The sequence below is a fragment of the Salvelinus fontinalis genome, chromosome 19 (assembly GCF_029448725.1).
Source record: "Salvelinus fontinalis isolate EN_2023a chromosome 19, ASM2944872v1, whole genome shotgun sequence".
In the NCBI taxonomy this organism is placed as follows: Eukaryota; Metazoa; Chordata; class Actinopteri; order Salmoniformes; family Salmonidae; genus Salvelinus; species Salvelinus fontinalis.
In genome coordinates this window covers 7,886,615-7,908,173 of record NC_074683.1, presented here as the reverse complement: position 1 = coordinate 7,908,173, position 21,559 = coordinate 7,886,615, and the positions used below count along the sequence as shown (strand labels likewise).

Here is a 21,559-nt window from a genome sequence, read left to right as displayed (position 1 = left end):
TTTGATGATAATGTTTTGTATTTGTTTTTATTCTAACGTTGAATGTGGTGTTTGTTTCTTTATTTCTTTATTAATTCCCTCTCAGATGAACACGTAATGTTGCCAAATTAACATTCTGTGTTTGTTATGCTGATGACACACGTTGACCTTGAAAATAATTATTATAAGCAAGGTGAACTGTGCTTGCTATCTACCAAGAAGAAACGCGGTTTGCTTTTCTATTAAGTCCCTTGTGCTTACCGTAGTAATGTTGCCAGGGCAACAGGAAGGAGGAAGAAGCGTAATCTTTGGCTGGCCATCTTGTCAGGAGAAGATTAGTAATAATGATTTAGATAATTTAGCTACCTGTTGTTCTAATATCATGGCGTCTATGTTGGATGTTCTCTGGGAGGATAGAGATGTTAGATTCGATATAACCGCACAGTAAGTTATTTAATTGCTCACCAGCAATGCTAAATTAGCATAAAGATATGCAGCAGCAGAGTGCAAAGAAAAGGGGGACCTAGCCGCAGCCGTTTGCTAGCTGGCTAGATTGCTGCTTTTCAACGCGGGTGTATTTACATACACTAGCGTTTATTCCTATTGTATTGGGCTGCACAAAAATAGTCCGCGGGAAGCCAGAAGTTAAACGAAATGTACATTTACTGTGCCGGTGGGCAGGACAGTTAGTTATGATGACGGGGGGATTTGAGACAAAATATCTAAAGGAAATCATTATCATATAGGAAGAGGCGAAGCAAGAGTTTTAATTATACGTGTCATAATGGTTACGTTGTTAGGAATGGACTGATATAAGTGGGTGCACGTGCCATTTCGGCAAATTACTCCTAAATGACTTTATATCGGAGTTGTGCCTGTTGTCATATGTTAGTAGATAAAAGACTCCTCATGGATATAACCCGTTTAGCATGGGCATCGCTATTGAGGACATCCACCATTTTAAAATAATCAACTGGGTGGGGAAGCAATCAGCCGATGAGGAAGAAGAAAATGTACTACTTTAAAATGGAGATACAAAGATGAGTCCTCTTATCTATATTTATGGCCTGTTCACACGTGTATCTGCTCTCATTGACTTCAATGGCCTCACCTGATCTCGCCTCCTCCTGTCTGGCTTCCATCATTGAGGACATGTATTTCCATTGTTAGAGCAGTCATGCTAATATCTTAATATAATAGAGAATCTTTAGTATTATTAAACAAACATGCTGTAGACCCACTTCCTCTTTGCTTACCTCATGTCAAAATAAAAGACCCCCACAAGTTATTCAGTTGTTTGTCCACATAGGGCACATGTGTGCAGGTAGCCTAGTGGGGCGGCAGGTAGCCTAGTGGTTGAGCGTTGGGCCAGTGACCTAAAGGTTGCTAGATCGAATCCCCAAGCTGTCGTTCTGCCCCTGAACAAGGCAGTTAACCCACTGTTCCTAGGATTTCATTGTAAATAAGAATTTGTTCTTAACTGACTTGCCTAGTTTTTAAAAAATAATGCAGAAATAACTTATTTTGACGAGGGAAGCAGAGAGGAAATGGACCCACGTTTGGGAAGTGTGTTTATAAATACATTCCTTTAGATATTTTGTTTCGAATTACCCTCGTCATAATGACCAACTGTCCTGCCCACTGGCACAATAAGTTGAAATGTAATGTTATTTAACTTCTGGCTTCCCGCTGACTGTTTTTGTGCAGCCAAATACAATGGGGAGCAACGCTAGTATATGTCAATACACTCACGTTACTAAAAGCAGCTACTGGCAAGAATTAATCTAGCTGGCTAGATAGTTACATAGGAAAACACTGACTAGCTACAACTGTTTTTATTTACAGGCAAATGAAAATGCGACCTGGCGAGGTCTTGATAGACTGCCTTGATTCCATTGAAGACACCAAAGGAAACAATGGGGATCGAGGTAACATAAATGTAGCAGGTCTATCCCACTACTGGCTATGTGGGACTTGACCCAGCAACCATCTGATTATGGGCGTTTGCACTAATTATACAATACTTGCTCCTTACTTGCAGGGAGGCTCCTGGTAACAAATCTGAGGATCATCTGGCATTCTTTGGCTCTGCCAAGAGTCAATTTGTGTGAGTACACCTAGACCTAGCTAGCTATGTACATTTATTTATCTTGCCTTGACATTGCTAGAGGAGCAACCACTCTGCAAAGGGAAAACATTATTATTCTCATCTCAATTCATTTAGCCTGCTTTTGAATAATGATGGTACTACAGTGGGCCACAAAGATTCCGTGCCTTTTGAGAAGTATAACTTGATCATCTCAAGAGGTTTTAAATACAATTACTTTAGTAAGTGCCAAATAAAGTAACAGGGTTGACCGTAACCGGGTTGAGGATTTCTTCTTAAATGAGACATAAATCCCCTTCTGACAGGGGGAATGGAAGCTTGTAGGGTGCAACGGAGTGGCAATTTAATGCAAGCTTAACAAAACATGTTTTATTGTTTAAACATTTCTAGCCTGTCTATCTATGGGTACAGGGTTGTTATGCCCGACCCACTCATGTTCCACCAGAAAATTGCCAAAAAGAGTAGAACCAGCTTACCTGGTTTTACAATATGATTTGACTATTACAGTTGAAGTCGGAAGTTTACATACACTTAGGTTGGAGTCATTAAAACTAGTTTTTCAACCACTCCACAAATTTCTTGTTAACAAACTATTGTTTTGGCAAGTCGGTTAGGACATCTACTTTGTGCACGACACAAGTCATTTTTCCAACAATTGTTTACAGACAGATTATTCCACTTATAATTCACTGTATCACAATTCCAGTGGGTCAGAAGTTTACATACACTAAATTGACTGTGCCTTCAAACAGTTCGGAAAATTCAAGAAAATGATGTCATGGCTTTAGACGCTTCTGATAGGCTAATTGACATAATATGAGTCAATTGGAGGTGTATTTGTGAATGTATTTTAAAGCCTACCTTCAAACTCAGTGCCTCTTTGCTTGACATCATGGGAAAATGTAAAGAAATCAGCTAAGACTTCAGAAAAACAATTGTAGACCTCCATAAGTCTGGTTCATCGTTGAGAGCAATTTCCAAACGCCTGAAGGTACCACGTTCATCTGTACAAACAATAGTACGCAAGTATAAACACCATGGGACCATGCAGCCGTCATACCGCTCAGGAAGGAGATGCGTTCTGTCTCCTAGAGATGAACGTACTTTGGTGCGAAAAGTGCAAATCAATCCCAGAACAACAGCAAAGGACCTTGTGAAGATACTGGAGGAAACAGGTACAAAAGTATCTATATCCACAGTAAAACGAGCCCTATATCGACATAACTTGAAAGGCCGCTCAGCAAGGAAGAAGCCACTGCTCCAAAACCGCCATAAAAAAGCCAGACTACGGTTTGCAACTGCACATGGGGACAAAGATTGTACTTTTCGGAGAAATGTCCTCTGGTCTGATGAAACAAAAATAGAACTGCCATAATGACCATTGTTATGTTTAAAGGAAAAAGAGGGATGCTTGCAAGCCAAAGAACACCATCCCAACCGTGAAGCACAGGGGTGGCAACATCATGTTGTGGGGGTGCTTTGCAGCAGGAGGGACTGGTGCACTTCACAAAATAGATGGCATCATGAGGCAGGAAAATTATGTGGATATATTGAAGCAACATCTCAAGACATCAGTCAGGAAGTTAAAGCTTGGTCGCAAATGGATCTTCCAAATGGACAATGACCCCAAGCATACTTCCAAAGTTGTGGCAAAATGGCTTAAGGACAACAAAGTCAAGTTATTGGAGTGGCCATCACAAAGCCCTGACCTCAATCCTTTAGAAATATTGTGGGCAGAACTGAAAAAGAGTGTGCGAGCAAGGAGGCCTACAAACTTGACTCAGTTACACCAGCTCTGTCAAGAGGAATGGGCCAAAATTCACCCAACTTATTGTGGGAAGCTTGTGGAAGGTTACCCGAAACGTTTGACCCAAGTTAAACAATTTAAAGGCAATGCTACTAAATACTAATTGAGTGTATGTAAACTTCTGACCCACTGGGAATGTGATGAAAGAAATAAAAGCTGAAATTAATCATTCTCTCTGTTATTCTGATATTTCACATTCTTAAAATAGAGTGGTGATGGTAACTGACCAAAAACAGGGAATTGTTACTATGATTAAATGTTAGGAATTGTGAAAAACTGAGTTTAAATGTATTTGGCTAAGGTGTATGTAAACTTCCGATTTCAACTGTAGATGTCCAATGTTTATTTAGGAAAAAACATTTTTTAAAGAATAGTTTCACCATATTAAAACGAGAGTTCAGGTCACGTAGCAGGGTTGACCTTAATTAAAATAAGAGACCGATGTAAATTAATCACATTAAATCAGTAATAATCTTCAGAAATGACTTTGTCAAGGCAACAAAAATAACTAGGGCATTACTGTGATGATGAAAACTTTAAGAAATGTTGAGGTTGAGTGGGCTAAAATCTTCATAGAAGTCGCAGAGGGTGCACCGTGTGCAGAGGGACATGTCAAAATACTGACTTTTGGCACTTTAGCAAGTCTCAGATTTTTTAAAATCTCCATATATATTAAATGGCACTTCATTCAATATAACAGGCTTTTAAAATTCTATATTGGTGCACAATTTCAACTTAAAATATCAAAACGTAAAAGACACTCATTTTGTGGAAAAATCCAGCTAGTATGGTTTCTCAAAAAAAATGGGGTGACATTCATATTCTTTGTTTCACAGCTGTTGGATACAATTCCATTATTAACATCACAACAAGGACAGCTAACTCTGTAAGTATACTGTATAGGACTGTCTATCAATTTACTTTATGGGTAGACTTGCCAAGATGTCACCACCATTTATACTAAGAATGTTCTTTTTCAGAAATTGAGAGGCCAGACTGAAGCACTGTATATCTTGACAAAGTCTAACAATACAAGATTTGAGTTCATTTTCACCAATGTGGTTCCAGGGAGTCCAAGACTATTTACATCTGTCATTGCTGTTCACAGGTATTTGTGCCTAGAAAACAATAAATTACCCTTGTGGAAGTTGTTACACTTTTCCAGATGATGTTATGAGATATGATTCAGTCAAGTCACTGCTGAGTTGAATGTCTCGTCAACTAATTGTCCATATCCCTCTGCTATAGGGCTTATGAGACCTCTAAAATGTACCGTGACCTGAAGCTGAGAGGAGCTCTTATTCAAAATAAACAACTGAGGCTTTTGCCTCGAGAGGAAGTGTATGACAAAATCAATGGGGTGTGGAATTTATCCAGTGACCAGGTACACATCAACTAGCTAATCCTTCAGGAAGTATTTCAAATAAAAACGTGTTTCATGCTCTTTCAATAAAACTTACTGTTCTGAATTGTATATTGTAGGGTAATCTAGGGACCTTTTTCATCACTAATGTTCGGATCGTGTGGCATGCCAATATGAACGAGAGCTTCAACGTCAGCATTCCCTATCTTCAAATTGTAAGTGCCGTAAACAAAATAATAAAAAATCTGCTGTCATGTCCAGCTTAACAAATTGACACCTTTTAGGGTATTGAAAGTGATCATCTATTGTCCTTATTGTCACCTCTCTTCCCCGTAGCGTTCCATCAGAATAAGAGACTCAAAGTTTGGCCTAGCTTTGGTGATAGAAAGCTCTCAGCAGGTAATTGTGATCATTATTGTCACTTTCTTTCCCAAAGTGTTCCATCAGAATAAGAGACTCAAAGTTTGGTCTGGCTTTGGTGATAGAAAGCTTTCATCAGGTAATTGTGATCATTTGAGATGTATCCAATGTAGTATTTGACTTATTGTGTACCATAGAATAACATATGGAACTAGTAATTTAATAGGATATGTAGAATATCTGTGTTGTAGTATCAGCTTTAACATGTAATAAAATACAGAGCGAAGAACTTGTCTCTTGCATGCCATTGACATACTCCTGAGTACATACGTCTTTGTTTATAGACTGGAGGATATGTGCTTGGATTTAAGATCGACCCAATGGATAAGCTTCAAGATGCAGTTAAAGAGATCAACTCGCTGCACAAAGTCTACTCTGCCAACCCCATCTTTGGAGTGGACTATGAGATGGAGGAAAAGGTACTCCTACATTATACAAGTGACCACAAGTGATGAAAATATCACAATTAATGCAGTTCGATGTGTAATGGCTTTGCCATGTTTCAACAAGAAGTATTCTCTCCCAACAATGATTCCAGCCTCAGCCACTGGAGGAGCTGACAGTGGACCAGCCCCCTGATGATGTGGAAATTGAGCCCGATGAGCAGACTGATGCTTTCACTGTGAGTGTGCTTAGCCAAACTGTCAACTTCCTTTGGGAGTCTGTGATTTGTTTTCACAATCTGAAAATAGCAGATTGCTAAAATCATGTTACACAACATACTGCAAACCTGGCTTTGGTGTTGCCTAGTGCTATCGTGTTTATACAGACTGAGGTTTACTTTGTAAGATGGTTCAAACACTTAACCTCCTACTTAATGCCATTGTGATAACTGATTTCTATTTGTTTGCTTTTAAGGCTTACTTTGCTGATGGCAATAAGCAACAAGACCGGGAACCTATGTTTTCTGAGGAGCTGGGAATTGCAGTTGAAAAGTTGAAGGAGGGGTTCACACTTCAAGGACTCTGGGAAGTCATGGGCTGAAGCGTGAACACTGATAGGCGAGTTAGATTAACCTAGTTCCTGAAATCTTCCCTTTCAAATGGCACAATTGACACACTATGGTTGTTTAGAACCATCTGTAAATGCACAACGTATTTTGTCTATTTATAGGTCTTGATGTATATAGTAAAGATGTAGACCTGGTCGGTGTATGAGTGATGTGAATTTTAAGAATGATTTTTAAATAAAAACAATTATATATAACAGTGTAGTTTTGGTGTTAATGTTTATATGTACAATTTAAATAGATATTGCAAATGTTAATCATTGAATTGTATTTTTTAGATTGAAGAAATAAAGTATTTCAGTATATAATACATTTGGTCTGACCTTTCTTAGTTGTGACAATGTCTCCTTAAATGTGTTTTTGAAATGAGTAATTTTGCTTTGTGTACAATGATCTGCAGGCTATTTACAAGTGTGACAGAGGAGCTTTAGTATTTTACAAATTGTTCATGAGGACAGACTGTCCCTGTTGTAGCTGCAGCTGCTCATTGACCCTTCCTACGAGGAAGGTCAGTCCCTTGGAAATGTACTCACATTTAAATACAAAACATGCTCAATGAGTCGCGTACAATGAATCACCAAAGATTTTCAGGACTAAAAGGGATGATATTCATGTCTATCAAAGATGTGATTACAGCGTCAGAGGACTTTAAAGTCCACTTCATCTTTATTTTCAGTCTTACATACTTTTAATGACGCAATAACTGGTTATACATCAAGGATTTGTCATAAGTGATAAACGGGCGAACCCTTATGATCTAGGATGTTCTTTCCTAAAACGTGACTCTGAATATGAGGATGTTTTCTCATCACTACACAAAACTGCACCAGTCACTGTTACAAATGTTGTCCTATGACATTACTAACAGCTAACTATCACAGTGACAAAAGTGCACAGTTGTTCCTCTCACTCTGTGACAGCTGTGTGAAGCAGACTGCTTTCCGATTTGGCCAACCTGAATGCTTCCTGAAAGGGGAGGTTGGCTATATTTAGAGGGCCAAAGTTATATTGAAGGGTCTTCCGATCTGGGGCTCAATACTGCTTAGTCCAGCTGGTACAGTGTGTTGAGAGTTGCATCCACATCCTTTGTCAAGTCACGTTTCTTACAGCATGGATCCAAAAGCCATAAGGGAAGATCTGCGCCTGTTTCAGAGCACCCTGCTCCAGGATGGCCTGAAAGAGCTTCTGAACGAGAACAAGCTTATTGACTGTATTCTGAAAGTGGGAGACAGAAGCTTGCCCTGTCATAGACTCATTTTGGCAGCCTGTAGTCCTTATTTCCGAGAGCTTTACTTCTCAGGCGACAATAAGGAAATGGATAAGGAGGTCGTTCTGGAGAATTTGGATCCCACAATCATGGAGATGATTGTGAATTACATGTATTCGGCAGAGATTGACATCACAGACGACAATGTGCAGGATATCTTTGCTGTGGCAAACCGTTTCCAGATCCCCTCAGTGTTCACTGTGTGTGCAAATTTCCTACAGAAGAAACTCTCCCCGGGTAACTGTATGGTCATATTCAGAATGGCACTGGTGCTCAACTGTCCTATACTGGCATTTGCAAGTCGAGACTATATTGCAGATCGTTTTGAAACCCTGGCCAAGGATGAGGACTTCTTAGAGCTTGCTTCTCATGAGGTTTTTGCCATCATAGGAGCAGACTCTCTCAATGTAGAAAAGGAGGAGGTGGTGTTTGAATCCCTGATGAAATGGATTCGAAAAGATAAGGAGAACCGTGTCAAGACTCTGGATGAGGCCTTTGACTGCGTCCGTTTCCGTTTACTCCCAGAGAAGTACTTCAATGAGAAAGTGGAAAAGGATGACATCATCAAGTCTGACCCTGAGCTCCTCAAAAAAGTCAAAGTAATCAAAGATTCCTTTTCTGGGAAACTCCCTGAAAAGAAGACAGGAGAGTCAGGGAAGGATGCATCTAATGGTGAAGTAGAAGAGGATAACAGATTACCTGGTTACCTGAATGATATCAAGAGAGTTGGTATGTATTCCAAGGATCTTGTGTTGATGATCAACGACACTGCTGCAGTGGCCTATGATGGCGTTGAGAACGAATGCTTCCTTGCTGCATTGACTGAGCAGATACCAAACAACCATGTCAGCCTGACATCAGAGAAGAATGATCTCTTTATCCTGGGAGGATTGTTTGTCGATGAAGAGGATAAAGAAGCTCCATTACAGTGCTACTTTTATCAGGTAATAAGCCATGTTTTTTCACTTCCTAAGGACATTCACTACCAAAGGAATGAATTAATTTGAATGACATTTTATTTTTGTGTCAAATCGCCAATTGGCAACCCATCCCTTATGGGGTTAATTCATTGACACAAACAAACATTACAATAATGTTAACTGTGGTAATTCAGTGATATTTCTTCAGTTCTGTGCAGTACACACCACATAAGGAGTGAAAAATAAATCAATACATAATAGTAAATAATGTTATCAAAGCAATAACTATAACCCTAGAGCAATAAAATAATCAAATATACAGATAAATAAATACAGAAAAATTAAACGGAAGGCATCTGAACCCAGTCAAGCACAAAGAGAAGATTCAAGTGGGAGACAGGCCTACACACAATCTATATACAGTACATACGTGCCATTTGCTATATAGAAGCTAAATATTTTTATACCAATGATATATGTTTAAACTAGCACCATGTGTAATGCTATGAGCAAGGAACGTTCTCTGACCATCAGAAAATGAAAAGCATTCATAGATGGCTTCATGACTGGAATATTCTAATATCAGGGTCTTTTTTCAGCTGGACATCCTTGCTGCTGATTGGATAGCTCTGCCCCCTATGCCCTCTCCCAGATGTCTGTTCAGTATGGGAGAATTTGGCAATAAAATCTTTGCTGTAGCTGGTAAAGATCTACAGTCCAACGTGTCTCTTGACTCTGTAATGTGCTATGATGTTGAGTAAGTATTAACCACTTGGCTGAGTTCATTTATTCCCACACTTAATACCTGTCACTAAATGAGTAAGGAGCCTTAAACACATGTTTTGTCCTTACTATCTGCTGCCCAGGACAATGAAGTGGGCTGAGACCAAAAAGCTGCCTCTGAAAATCCATGGTCATAGTGTTGTCTCCCAGAATGGGTTGGTGTACTGTATCGGAGGGAAGACAGATGACAAGTAAGCTTGGAAAAAAAACACTTCTTAAATATTTGATACTTTTACTAATACAGTGTGCTGCTAACAATTTAGCTTCCTCCCCTGTCCGACTGCCCCATACTGGGCTAGAAGCAAGTGATCCTATGCTTCGCAACACAAGTGACCGCACTCCTTAACAACATTCCAACTGGTTGTGCCACCCAAAAATGACCGATTGTATAGCTCCATCCGCGACATTTCAAGCTGACTGGTGTAGTGAGCTTATGGCACGTTCTTAACTTCGTTACAAAAGGTTTAAAGTAGATGCTTGATGTAAAACAAATGAGTTTGTGTCGTTTTATAATCCTCAATGAGACGATGGTTTATCCCTGTGTTCCTAAATGTGATTTCCCATCCTTTTTTTTAATGAAAGCAAAGCAACCAATAAGATGTTTGCGTACAACCACAAGAAGTCAGAATGGAAGGAGCTGCCTGCTATGAAAATGGCAAGATCCATGTTTGGGGCAGTCGTTCACAATGGGAAGATTGTGGTGACTGGAGGGGTCAATGAAGATGGTCTCACCGCTGCATCTGAAGCATTTGACTTTGGAACCAACAAGTATGTGCCTTGACGTTGTAGTCTGTAGGCTATGATTAGCAACAATCTAACAACAGAGCCATTCAGTTAACAATGATTCCCTTCCCAGGTGGGTGCCCTTCACAGATTTCCCCCAGGAGAGGAGCTCAGTGAACCTGGTCAGTAGTGGAGGATTGCTGTATGCCGTTGGAGGCTTTACCATTGTGGCGACGGAGGACGACAAAGTTGCCCCTACGGAAATCATTGACGTCTGGCAGTAAGTGATTAACTAGCACGCAAACTTCATCCAATCCCATATACAGTACATTCAGAAAGTATTCAGACCCCTTGAATGTTTAACAATTTAGTTACATTACAGCCTTATTCTAAAATAGATTAAAACAAAAAAAATCCCCTGATGACAAAGTAAAAACAGGTTTTTAGACATTTTTGCACATGTATTAAAAATAAAAATCTGAAATATCACATTTACATACTGTAAGTATTCAGACCCTTTACTCAGTACTTTGTTGAAGCACCTGTGGCAGTGATTACAGGCTCAACTCTTCTTGGGTATGGCGCTACAAGTGTAACGGATGTGAAATGGCTAGCTAGTTAGCGGTGGTGCGCGCTAATAGCGTTTCAATCGGTGACGTCACTTGCTCTGAGACCTTGAAGTAGTTGTTCCCCTTGCTCTGCAAGGGCCGCGGCTTTTGTGGAGTGATGGGTAACGATGCTTCGTGGGTGTCAGTTGTTGATGTGTGCAGAGGGTCCCTGGTTCGAGGCGAGGAGAGGGACGGAAACTATACTGTTACACAAGCTTGTCACACCTGTATTTGGGGAGTTTCTCCCATTCTCTGCAGATCCTCTCAGGCTCTGTCAGGTTGGATGGGGAGTGTCGCTGCACAGCTATTTTCAGGTCTCCAGAGATATAAGCTTGCAAAAAATACTTCTTAAATATTTGATACTTTTACTCAGTGTGCTGCTAACGATTTAGCTTCCTCCACTGTCCCATACTGGTCTCGAACCTGTATCGGGTTCAAGTCCGGGCTCTGGCTGGGCCACAAGCACATTTAGAGACTTGTCCCGAAGTCATTCCTGCGTTGTCTTGGCCGTGGGCTTAGGGTCATTGTCCTGTTGGAAGGTAAACCTTCGACCCAGTCTGAGGTCCTGAGCACTCTGGAGCAGGTTTTCATCAAAGATCTCTCTGTACTTTGCCCATTCATCTTTCCCTCGATCCCGACTCGTCTCCCAGTTCCTGCTGCTGAAAAACATTGCCACAGCATGATGCTTCCACCACCATGATTCACCGTAAGAATGGTGCCAGGTTTCCTCCAGACGTGGCAGGCTGTCATGTGCCTTTTACTGAGGAGTGGCTTCTGTCTGGCCACTCTACCATAAAGGCCTGATTGGTAGAGTGCTGCAGAGATGGCTGTCCTTCTGGAAGGTTCTCCCATCTCCACAGAGGAACTCTGAAGCTCTGTCAGAGTGACCATATGGTTCTTGGTCATCTCCCTGGCTAAGGCCCTTCTCCCCCGATTGGATCAGTTTGGCCGAGTGGTCAAGCTCTAGGAAGAGTCTTGGTGGTTCCAAACTTCTTCCATTTAAATCAAATCAAATCAAATATATTTATATAGCCCTTCTTACATCAGCTGATATCTCAAAGTGCTGTACAGAAACCCAGCCTAAAACCCCAAACAGCAATCAATGCAGGTGTAGAAGCACGGTAGCTAGGAAAAACTCCCTCCCGGGTGGCGCAGTGGTCTAGGGCACTGCATCGCAGTGCTAGCTGCGCCACCAGAGTCTCTGGGTTTGCGCCTAGGCTCTGTCGCAGCCGGCCGCGATCGGGAGGTCCGTGGGGCGACGCACAATTGGCATAGCGTCGTCCGGGTTAGGGAGGGTTTGGCCGGTAGGGATATCCTTGTCTCATCGCGCTCCAGCGACTCCTGTGGTGGGCCGGGCGCAGTGCGTGCTAACCAAGAGGGCCAGGTACACGGTGTTTCTTCCGACACATTGGTGCGGCTGTCTTCCGGGTTGGAGGCGCGCTGTGTTAAGAAGCAGTGCGGCTTGGTTGGGTTGTGCTTCGGAGGGCGCATGGCTTTCGACCTTCGTCTCTCCCGAGCCCGTACAGGAGTTGTATCGATGAGACAAGATAGTAATTACTAGCGATTGGATCCCATGAAAATTGGGGAGAAAATGGGCATTTATTTTTATTTTTTATAAAATTAAAAAATAACAATAATCACAGTAGTTGTCGAGGGTGCAGCAAGTCAGCACCTCAGGAGTAAATGTCAGTTGGCTTTTCATAGCCGATCATTAAGAGTATCTCTACCGCTCCTGCTGTCTCTAGAGAGTTGAAAACAGCAGGTCTGGGACAGGTAGCACGTCCGATGAACAGGTCAGGGATCCATAGCCGCAGGCAGAACAGTTGAAACTGGAGCAGCAGCACGGCCAGGTGGACTGGGGACAGCAAGGAGTCATCATGCCAGGTAGTCCTGAGGCATGGTCCTAGGGCTCAGGTCCTCCGAGAGAGAGAAAGAGAGAATTAGAGAGAGCATACTTAAATTCACACAGGACACCGGATAAGACAGGATAAGTACTCCAGATATAACAAACTGACCCTAGCCCCCCGACACATAAACTACTGCAGCATAAATACTGGAGGCTGAGACAGGAGGGGTCAGGAGACACTGTGGCCCCATCCGATGATACCCCCGGACAGGGCCAAACAGGAAGGATATAATCCCACCCACTTTGCCAAAGCACAGCCCCCACACCACTAGAGGGATATCTTCAACCAGCAACGTACCATCCTGAGACAAGGCCGAGTATAGCCCACAAAGATCTCCGCCACGGCACAACCCAAGGGGGGGGGCGCCAAACGGAAGATCAGGAAGATCACGTTAGTGACTCAACCCACTCAAGTGACGCACCCCTCCTAGGGATGGCATGAAAGAGCACCAGTAAGCCAGTGACTCAGCTCCTGTAATAGAGTTAGAGGCAGAGAATCCCAGTGGAGAGAGGGGAACCGGCCAGGCAGAGACAGCAAGGGCGGTTCGTTGCTCCAGAGCCTTTCCGTTCACCTTCACACTCCTGGGCCAGACTACACTCAATCATATGACTCACTGAAGAGATGAGTCTTCAGTAAAGACTTAAAGGTTGAGACCGAGTCTGCGTCTCTCACATGGGTAGGCAGACCATTCCATAAAAATGGAGCTCTATAGGAGAAAGCCCTGCCTCCAGCTGTTTGCTTAGAAATTCTAGGGACAATTAGTAGGCCTGCGTCTTGTGACCGTAGCGTATGTGTAGGTATGTACGGCAGGACCAAATCGGAAAGCTAGGTAGAGCAAGCCCCTGAAATGCTTTGTAGGTTAGCAGTAAAACCTTGAAATCAGCCCTTGCCTTAACAGGAAGCCAGTGTAGGGAGGCTAGCACTGAAGTAATATGATCAATTTTTTGTGTTCTAGTCAGGATTCTAGCAGCCGTATTTAGCACTAACTGAAGTTTATTTAGTGCTTTATCCGGGTAGCCGGAAAGTAGAGCATTGCAGTAGTCTAACCTAGAAGTAACAAAAGCATGGATTCATTTTTCTGCATCATTTTTGGACAGAAAGTTTCAGATTTTTGCAATGTTACGTAGATGGAAAAAAGCTGTCCTTGAAACAGTCTTGATATGTTCGTCAAAAGAGAGATCAGGGTCCAGAGTAACGCCGAGGTCCTTCACAGTTTTATTTGAGATGACTTTACAACCATCAAGATTAATTGTCAGATTCAACAGAAGATATCTTTGTTTCTTGGGACCTAGAACAAGCATCTCTGTTTTATCCGAGATTAAGAATGATGGATGCGATTGTGTCTTGGGAACCTTCAATGCTTCAAAAAAAATTGCGAAACCTTCCCCAGATCTGTGCATCAACACAATCCTGTCTCAGAGCTCTCCGGACAAGTTTTCCTCTGACATGCACTTTCAACTGTGTGTGCCTTTCCAAATTATGTTCAATAAATTGAATTTACCACAGGTGGACTCCAAGTTGTAGAAACATCTCAAGGATGATCAATGGAAACAGGATGCACCTGAGCTCAATTTCGAGTCTCATAGCAAAGGGTCTGAATACTTATGTAAATAAGGTATTTGTTTTTTAATTGTAATACCTGTTTTCGCTTTGTCATTGTGTGTAGCTTGAGAAAAAAAATATATTTAATACATTTTAGAATAAGGCTGTAACGTAACAAAATGTGGAAAAGGAAAGGGGTCTGAATACTTTCCGAATGCACTGTACTCTGCCATCTTTAGAGATGCTCTATATTAAAATGTCCTTGATAAGTTGATCATTTCTGATGTACAAATGGCTTCACTGACACTTACTGTATGCTCAGTACCAAAGGTATAACCAGGGTTGCCAGGTCTACTTACAATTTCTAGACCAATGACCTCTGAAAACCCGCTCCCCCCCAAAAAATTGCAGCGAGAGAGGAGTTGCCACATATAAACCAATTAACCCTTTTGCCATAACATTATTAAGCAAATTAAGAAGGAATATCTATCACGATCATCTTCTGGTGAAAGAGTGGACCAAGTCGCAGCGTGATATGAATACATCTTCCCTTTTATTTATAACGAAGATGAACACGAAACAAAACACTTTTACAAACTATACAAAACAACAAACAACCGTGAAGCTACAAAACGAAAGTGCACACACAAGCTACTAACGTTTAGTCATAGACAATTACCCACAATCACCTAAAGCCTATGGCTGCCTTAAATATGGCTCCCAATCAGAGACAACAATAAACAGCTGTCTCTGATTGAGAACCAAACCAGGCAACCATAGACTTTCCTAAACCTCTATACTGAACACAACACCATACACTATACACAACCCCCTAAACAATACACACAAACATCCCCCATGTCACACCCTGACCTAACTAAACTAATGAAGAAAATCAATATAACAGAGGCCAGGGTGTGACAGTACCTCCCCCCCAAAGGTGCGGACTCCGGCCGCAAAACCTGACACAGAAGGGGAGGGTCCGGGTGGGCCTTCCTATGGTGGCGGCTCGGGTGCGGGACGTGGACCCCCCTCCACCATAGTCACTAACCGCTTTGGTGGCGCCTCTCGAACGGCGAGTCCCGGACTGAATACCATCCCAGAGGGCGCCACTGGACGGAGGGGCAGCTCCGGACTGAGGGGCAGCTCCGGACTGAGGGGCAGCTCCGGACTGAGGGGCGGATCCTGGCTGGCTGGCGGCTCTGGCGGATCCTGGCTGGCTGACGGCTCTGGCGGATCCTGGCTGGCTGACGGCTCTGGCGGATCCTGGCTGGCTGACGGCTCTGGCGGATCCTGGCTGGCTGACGGCTCTGGCGGATCCTGGCTGGCTGACGGCTATGGCGGATCCTGGCTGGCTGACGGCTATGGCGGATCCTGGCTGGCTGACGGCTCTGGCGGATCCTGGCTGGCTGACGGCTCTGGCGGATCCTGGCTGGCTGGCGGCTCTGGCGGATCCTGGCTGGCTGGCGGCTCTGGCGGATCCTGGCTGGCTGACGGCTCTGGCGGATCCTGGCTGGCTGACGGCTCTGGCGGATCCTGGCTGGCTGACGGCTCTGGCGGATCCTGGCTGGCTGACGGCTATGGCGGATCCTGGCTGGCTGACGGCTATGGCGGATCCTGGCTGGCTGACGGCTCTGGCGGATCCTGGCTGGCTGACGGCTCTGGCGGATCCTGGCTGGCTGACGGCTCTGGCGGATCCTGGCTGGCTGACGGCTCTGGCGGATCCTGGCTCGCTGACGGCTCTGGCGGATCCTGGCTGGCTGACGGCTATGGCGGATCCTGGCTGGCTGACGGCTCTGGCGGATCCTGGCTGGCTGACGGCTCTGGCGGATCCTGGCTGGCTGACGGCTCTGGCGGGTCCTGGCTGGCTGACGGCTCTGGCGGGTCCTGGCTGGCTGTCGGCTCTGGCGGGTCCTGGCTGGCTGACGGCTCTGGCGGGTCCTGGCTGGCTGACGGCTCTGGCTGGTCATGGCTGGCTGACGGCTCTGGCTGGTCATGGCTGGCTGACGGCTCTGGCGGATCCTGGCTGGCTGACGGCTATGGCGGATCCTGGCTGGCTGACGGCTATGGCGGATCCTGGCTGGCTGACGGCTATGGCGGATCCTGGCTGGCTGACGGCTCTGGCGGATCCTGGCTGGCTGACGGCTCTGGCGGGTCCTGGCTGGCTGACGGCTCTGGCGGGTCCTGGCTGGCTGACGGCTCTGGCGGGTCATGGCTGGCTGACGGCTCTGGCGGGTCCTGGCTGGCTGACGGCTCTGGCGGGTCATGGCTGGCTGACGGCTCTGGCTGGTCATGGCTGGCTGACGGCTCTGGCTGGTCATGGCTGGCTGACGGCTCTAGCGGCTCCTGTCTGGCTGACGGCTCTAGCGGCTCAGGACAGATAGCGGCTTTGAAGGCTCAGTACAGACGGGCGGCTTTGAAAGCTCAGTACAGACGGGCGCCTTTGAAAGCTCAGTACAGACGGGCGGCTTTGAAGGCTCAGTACAGACAGGCAGTTCATGCAGCGCTTGGCAGACGGACAGTTCATGCAGCGCTTGGCAGACGGACAGTTCAGACGGCGTTGGGCAGACGGGCAGTTCAGGCGCCGTTGGGCAGACGGGCAGTTCAGGCGCCGTTGGGCAGACGGGCAGTTCCGGCGCCGCTGGGCAGACGGGCAGTTCAGGCACCGCTGGGCAGACGGGCAGTTCAGGCGCCGCTGGGCAGACGGGCAGTTCAGGCGCCATTGGGCAGACGGGCAGTTCAGGCGCCGTTGGGCAGACGGGCAGTTCAGGCGCCGCTGGGCAGACGGGCAGTTCAGGCGCCGCTGGGCAGACGGCAGACTCTGGCCGGCTGAGGCGCACTGTAGGCCTGGTGCGTGGTGCCGGAACTGGTGGTACCGGACTGGAGACACGCACCTCAAGGCTAGTGCAGGGAGAAGGAACAGGGCATACTGGACCCTGGAGACGCACATTAAGCCTAGTGCGTGGTGCCGGAACTGGTGGTACCGGGCTGGGGACACGCATCTTAGGGCTAGTGCGGGGAGCAGGAACAGGGCACACTGGTCTCTCAAAGCGTACTATAGGCCTGGTGCATGGTGCCGGAACTGGTGGTACCGGACTAAGGGCACGCACCTCAGGGCGCGTGCAGGGAGACGGAACAGTGCGTACAGGGCTCTGGAGACGCACATTTGGCCTAGTGCGTGGTGCCGGAACTGGTGGTACCGGGCTGGGGACAAGCATCTCAGGGCTAGTGCGGGGAGCAGTAACAGGACACACAGGACTCTGGAGACGCACAGGAGACTTGGTGCGTGGTGTAGGCACTGTCTTAACCAGACGGCTAGCACGCACCTCAGGACGAGTATGGAGAGCTGTTCCCGGTGACATCAAATCCCGCACACTCTCCTTCAAGCGGATGCGGTGCTTTATGCTCCACAACAGCAAATCCCTCTTCTCTCTCTCCTCCAATTTCCCCATTAATTCATCCACAGTCTCAGCTTCATTCCCATTGCTCACCTCCAATATCAGCCCGACGTTCTTTCTTCGGCTCCTCACGAGAAGCACGGGGAGCTGGATCAAGTCTCCTACTTGACCCAGCTACACTCCCAGAGAGCCCCCTCCCAATAAATTTTTGGGGTTGCCAGCCGTTCTGCCGTGCTAGCTTCTCATACCGGCGCCTCTCTGCTTTCGCTGCCTCCAGCTCTGCCTTGGGGCGGCGATATTCCCCTGGTTGTGCCCAGGGTCCTCCGCCGTCTAATATTTCCTCCCAATTCCCATAGTCCTGCGATCGCTGCTGCTGCCTTGTATCACGCTGCTTGGTCCTGGTATGGTGGGTAATTCTGTCACGATCATCTTCTGGTGAAAGAGTGGACCAAGTCGCAGCGTGATATGAATACATCTTCCCTTTTATTTATAACGAAGATGAACACAAAACGAAACACTTTTACAAACTGTACAAAACAACAAACGACCGTGAAGCTACAAAACGAAAGTGCACACACAAGCTACTAACGTTTAGACATAGACAATTACCCACAATCACCTAAAGCCTATGGCTGCCTTAAATATGGCTCCCAATCAGAGACAACAATAAACAGCTGTCTCTAAATGAGAACCAAACCAGGCAACCATAGACTTTCCTAAACCTCTATACTGAACACAACCCCATACAATATACACAACCCCCTAAACAATACACACAAACATCCCCCATGTCACACCCTGACCTAACTAAACTAATAAAGAAAATCAATATAACAGAGGCCAGGGTGTGACAATATCGATGTCGTTAACATAGGCTAAGAAGCTAAATTTGGTTTAACCTCAAATTATAATTATTGCGAGTTTAAGAATATATGGCAAGAAAAAAGATAAATTGTTCTTATTAAACTCTCCAGATCATTTTCCATCAATGGATGTCGATTTAACTAGTTTTGACTGCTATGATTAAGCAACAAGGACCGAGGAGGTGTGGTATATGGCCAATATACCACGGCTAAGGGCTGTTCTTAGGACACAGCCCTTAGCCGTGGTATATTGGCTATATACCACAAACCCCTGAGGTGCCTTATTGCTATTACAGTGGCTTGCGAAAGTATTCAACCCCCTTGGGATTTTTCCTATTTTGTTGCCTTACAACCTGGAAATAAAATGGATTTTGGAGGGGTTTGTATCATTTGATTTACACAACATGCCTACCACTTTGAAGATGCAAAATATATTTTCTTGTGAAACAAACAAGAAATAAGACCAAAAAACAGAACTTGAGCGTGCTTAACTATTCACCCCCCCAAAGTCAATACTTTGTAGAGCAAACTTTTGCAGCAACTACAGATGCAAGTCTCTGGGAGTATGTCTCTATAAGCTTGGCACATCTAGCCACTGGGATTTTTGCCCATTCTTCAAGGCAAAACTGCTCCAGCTCCTTCAAGTTGGATGGGTTCCGCTGGTGTACAGCAATCTTTAAGACATACCGCAGATTCTCAATTGGATTGAAGTCTGGGCTTTGACTAGGCCATTCCAAGACATTTAAATGTTTCCCGTTAAACCACTCGAGTGATGCTTTAGCAGTATGCTTAGGGTCATTGTCCTGCTGGAAGGTGAACCTCCATCCCGGTCTCAAATCTCTGGAAGACTGAAACAGGTTTCCCTCAAGAATTTCCCTGTATTTAGCGCCATCCATCATTCCTTAAATTCTGACCAGTTTTCCAGTCCCTGCCGATGAAAAACATCCCCACAGCATGATGCTGCCACCACCATGCTTTATTGTGGGGATGATGTTCTTGGTGTGATGAGCGGTGTTGGGTTTGCACCAGACATAGCATTTTCATTGATGGTCAAAGAGCTCAATTTTAGAACTTATTAAAACAAGTAATTGTTTAAATTTCACATGCACATTTGTGGCCTGCTGGAGGTCATTTTGCAGGGCGCTGGCAGTGCACCTCCTTGCACAAAGGCGGAGCTAGCGGTCCTGCTGCTGGGTTGTTGCCTTCCTACGGCCTCCTCCATGTCTCCTGATGTACTGGCCTGTCTCCTGGTAGCGCCTCCATGCTCTGGACACTACGCTGACAGACACAGCAAACCTTTTTGCCACAGCTCGCATTGATGCGCCATCCTGGATGAACTGCACTACCTGAGCCACTTGTGTGGGTTGTAGACTCCGTCTCATGCTACCACTAGAGTGAGAGCACCGCCAGCATTCAAAAGTGACCAAAACATCAGCCAGGAAGCATAGGAACTGAGAAGTGGTCTGTGATCACCACCTGCAGAACCACTCCTTTTTTGGGGGTGTCTTGCTAATTGCCTATAATTTCCACCTTTTGTCTATTCCATTTGCACAACAGCATGTGAAATTTATTGTCAATCAGTGTTGCTTCCTAAGTGGACAGTTTGATTTCACAGAAGTGTGATTGACTTGGAGTTACATTGTGTTGTTTAAGTGTTCCCTTTATTTTTTTGAGCAGTGTATATACACACAGTACCAGTCCAAAGTTTGGACACACCTACTCATTCCAGGGTTTTTCTTTATTTTTCTACACAGGGTTGCATAGGTTACTTTGTAAATGTAATCCATTACAGTTATTAGTTACCTGTCCAAAATTGTAATCAGTCATATAACTTTTGGGTTACCTGAACTCAGTAACGTAATCTGATTACATTCAGTTACTTTTAGATTACTTTCCCCTTAAGAGTTATTAGAAGACAAAAATGCGTGTGCCAAGCTGTCAAGGCAAAGGGTGGCTACTTTGAAGAATCTCAAAAAGAAAATATATTTTGATTTGTTTTACACGTTTTTGGTTACTACATGATTCCGTGTGTTATTTCATTGTTTTGATGTCTTCACTATTATTCTATAATGTAGAAAATAGTACAAATAAACCCTTGAATGAGTAGGTGTGTCCAAACTTTTGACTAGAACTGTATATTTAAGAGAAATGCCATGACAGTAGTAGCCCAAAACTCACCACCCATTCATTTTCACCCACAACATAATTTCCAAAGTAGCCCAATTTAGCAGAAAAAACACAAATATAGCAACACTGGGTATAACATCTAACTTCTCTTTTCTCCTGTGGCAGATATGAGGAGGATAACAATGAGTGGACCGGAATGCTCAAAGAGATGCGTTATGCAGCAGGGGCCTCCTGTGTGTCTATGCACCTCAATGCAGCCAAAATGCCCAAATTGTGAATAAGAACACAATATGTACAGTCTAGGTGTAACATGGAGGACTGCGAAAACTATTTAAAGTGACTTTCATCCAGACCCTTCAGGATTGTAACCCACCATAATATTGTATTCTGTTGCCCATCTTTATAAAGTGTATTTTATTTAACCTAACTAGGCAAGTCAGTTGAGAACAAATTATTATCTACAACCTACCAAAGGGCTAAAGACCTCCTGCAGGGACGGGGGCTGCAGCAAAAATAAAAATAGGACAATAGCACATCACGACAAGAGAGACAACAAAACACTACATAAAGAGAGACCTAAGACAACATAGCATGGTAGCAACACAACATAGGGTACAAACAAGGGCAAGAAAGTAAAGTTTGTACCTTAAAAGTTTGTCTACATACATGTCTTTCTGCTCAATGTATATTTATGTGGAACAGATTCATTGGAGGAATCAAAACCACAAAAACAAAG

At 44.6% G+C, this 21,559-nt stretch overlaps 2 protein-coding genes across 3 annotated transcripts; both read left to right on the top strand.

Annotated features, from left to right (window-relative positions):
- The first annotated feature begins 244 nt into the window (after positions 1 to 244).
- On the top strand, positions 245 to 6,995 carry LOC129816297 (Bardet-Biedl syndrome 5 protein homolog). 2 transcript variants are annotated; one of them, XM_055870598.1, is made up of 11 exons: positions 245 to 423; positions 1,825 to 1,907; positions 2,021 to 2,086; positions 4,730 to 4,779; positions 4,874 to 5,001; positions 5,142 to 5,277; positions 5,376 to 5,471; positions 5,693 to 5,755; positions 5,961 to 6,095; positions 6,215 to 6,298; positions 6,535 to 6,995. In XM_055870598.1, exons 1-11 carry the CDS (start codon positions 248 to 250, stop codon positions 6,658 to 6,660), a joined length of 1,143 nt encoding a protein of 380 aa, XP_055726573.1. In that variant the 5' UTR covers positions 245 to 247; the 3' UTR covers positions 6,661 to 6,995. The 2 variants fall into 2 exon arrangements, with proteins under 2 accessions (XP_055726573.1, XP_055726572.1); XM_055870597.1 differs by lacking the exon at positions 5,693 to 5,755 and adding an exon at positions 5,593 to 5,655.
- Positions 6,996 to 7,742: 747 nt separating this feature from the next.
- Positions 7,743 to 21,474, top strand: klhl41a (kelch-like family member 41a). The gene is made up of 6 exons (XM_055870596.1): positions 7,743 to 8,896; positions 9,472 to 9,629; positions 9,739 to 9,846; positions 10,238 to 10,423; positions 10,512 to 10,658; positions 20,989 to 21,474. Exons 1-6 carry the CDS (start codon positions 7,796 to 7,798, stop codon positions 21,098 to 21,100), a joined length of 1,812 nt encoding a protein of 603 aa, XP_055726571.1. The 5' UTR covers positions 7,743 to 7,795; the 3' UTR covers positions 21,101 to 21,474.
- Positions 21,475 to 21,559: the final 85 nt, after the last annotated feature.

What these genes read in the sequence shown, in the direction of transcription:
- LOC129816297 (XM_055870598.1), top strand. Translation starts at nt 248, where the DNA reads ATGTTGCCAGGGCAACAGGAAGGAGGAAGAAGCGTAATCTTTGGCTGG. An exon ending in GGAATTTATCCAGTGACCAG is followed by an intron (nt 5,278 to 5,375) that starts GTACACATCAAC and finishes TGTATATTGTAG; the next exon opens with GGTAATCTAGGGACCTTTTT. An exon ending in TGATAGAAAGCTTTCATCAG is followed by an intron (nt 5,756 to 5,960) that starts GTAATTGTGATC and finishes CTTTGTTTATAG; the next exon opens with ACTGGAGGATATGTGCTTGG.
- klhl41a (XM_055870596.1), top strand. Translation starts at nt 7,796, where the DNA reads ATGGATCCAAAAGCCATAAGGGAAGATCTGCGCCTGTTTCAGAGCACC. An exon ending in GTAATGTGCTATGATGTTGA is followed by an intron (nt 9,630 to 9,738) that starts GTAAGTATTAAC and finishes TCTGCTGCCCAG; the next exon opens with GACAATGAAGTGGGCTGAGA. An exon ending in GGAGGGAAGACAGATGACAA is followed by an intron (nt 9,847 to 10,237) that starts GTAAGCTTGGAA and finishes TTTTAATGAAAG; the next exon opens with CAAAGCAACCAATAAGATGT.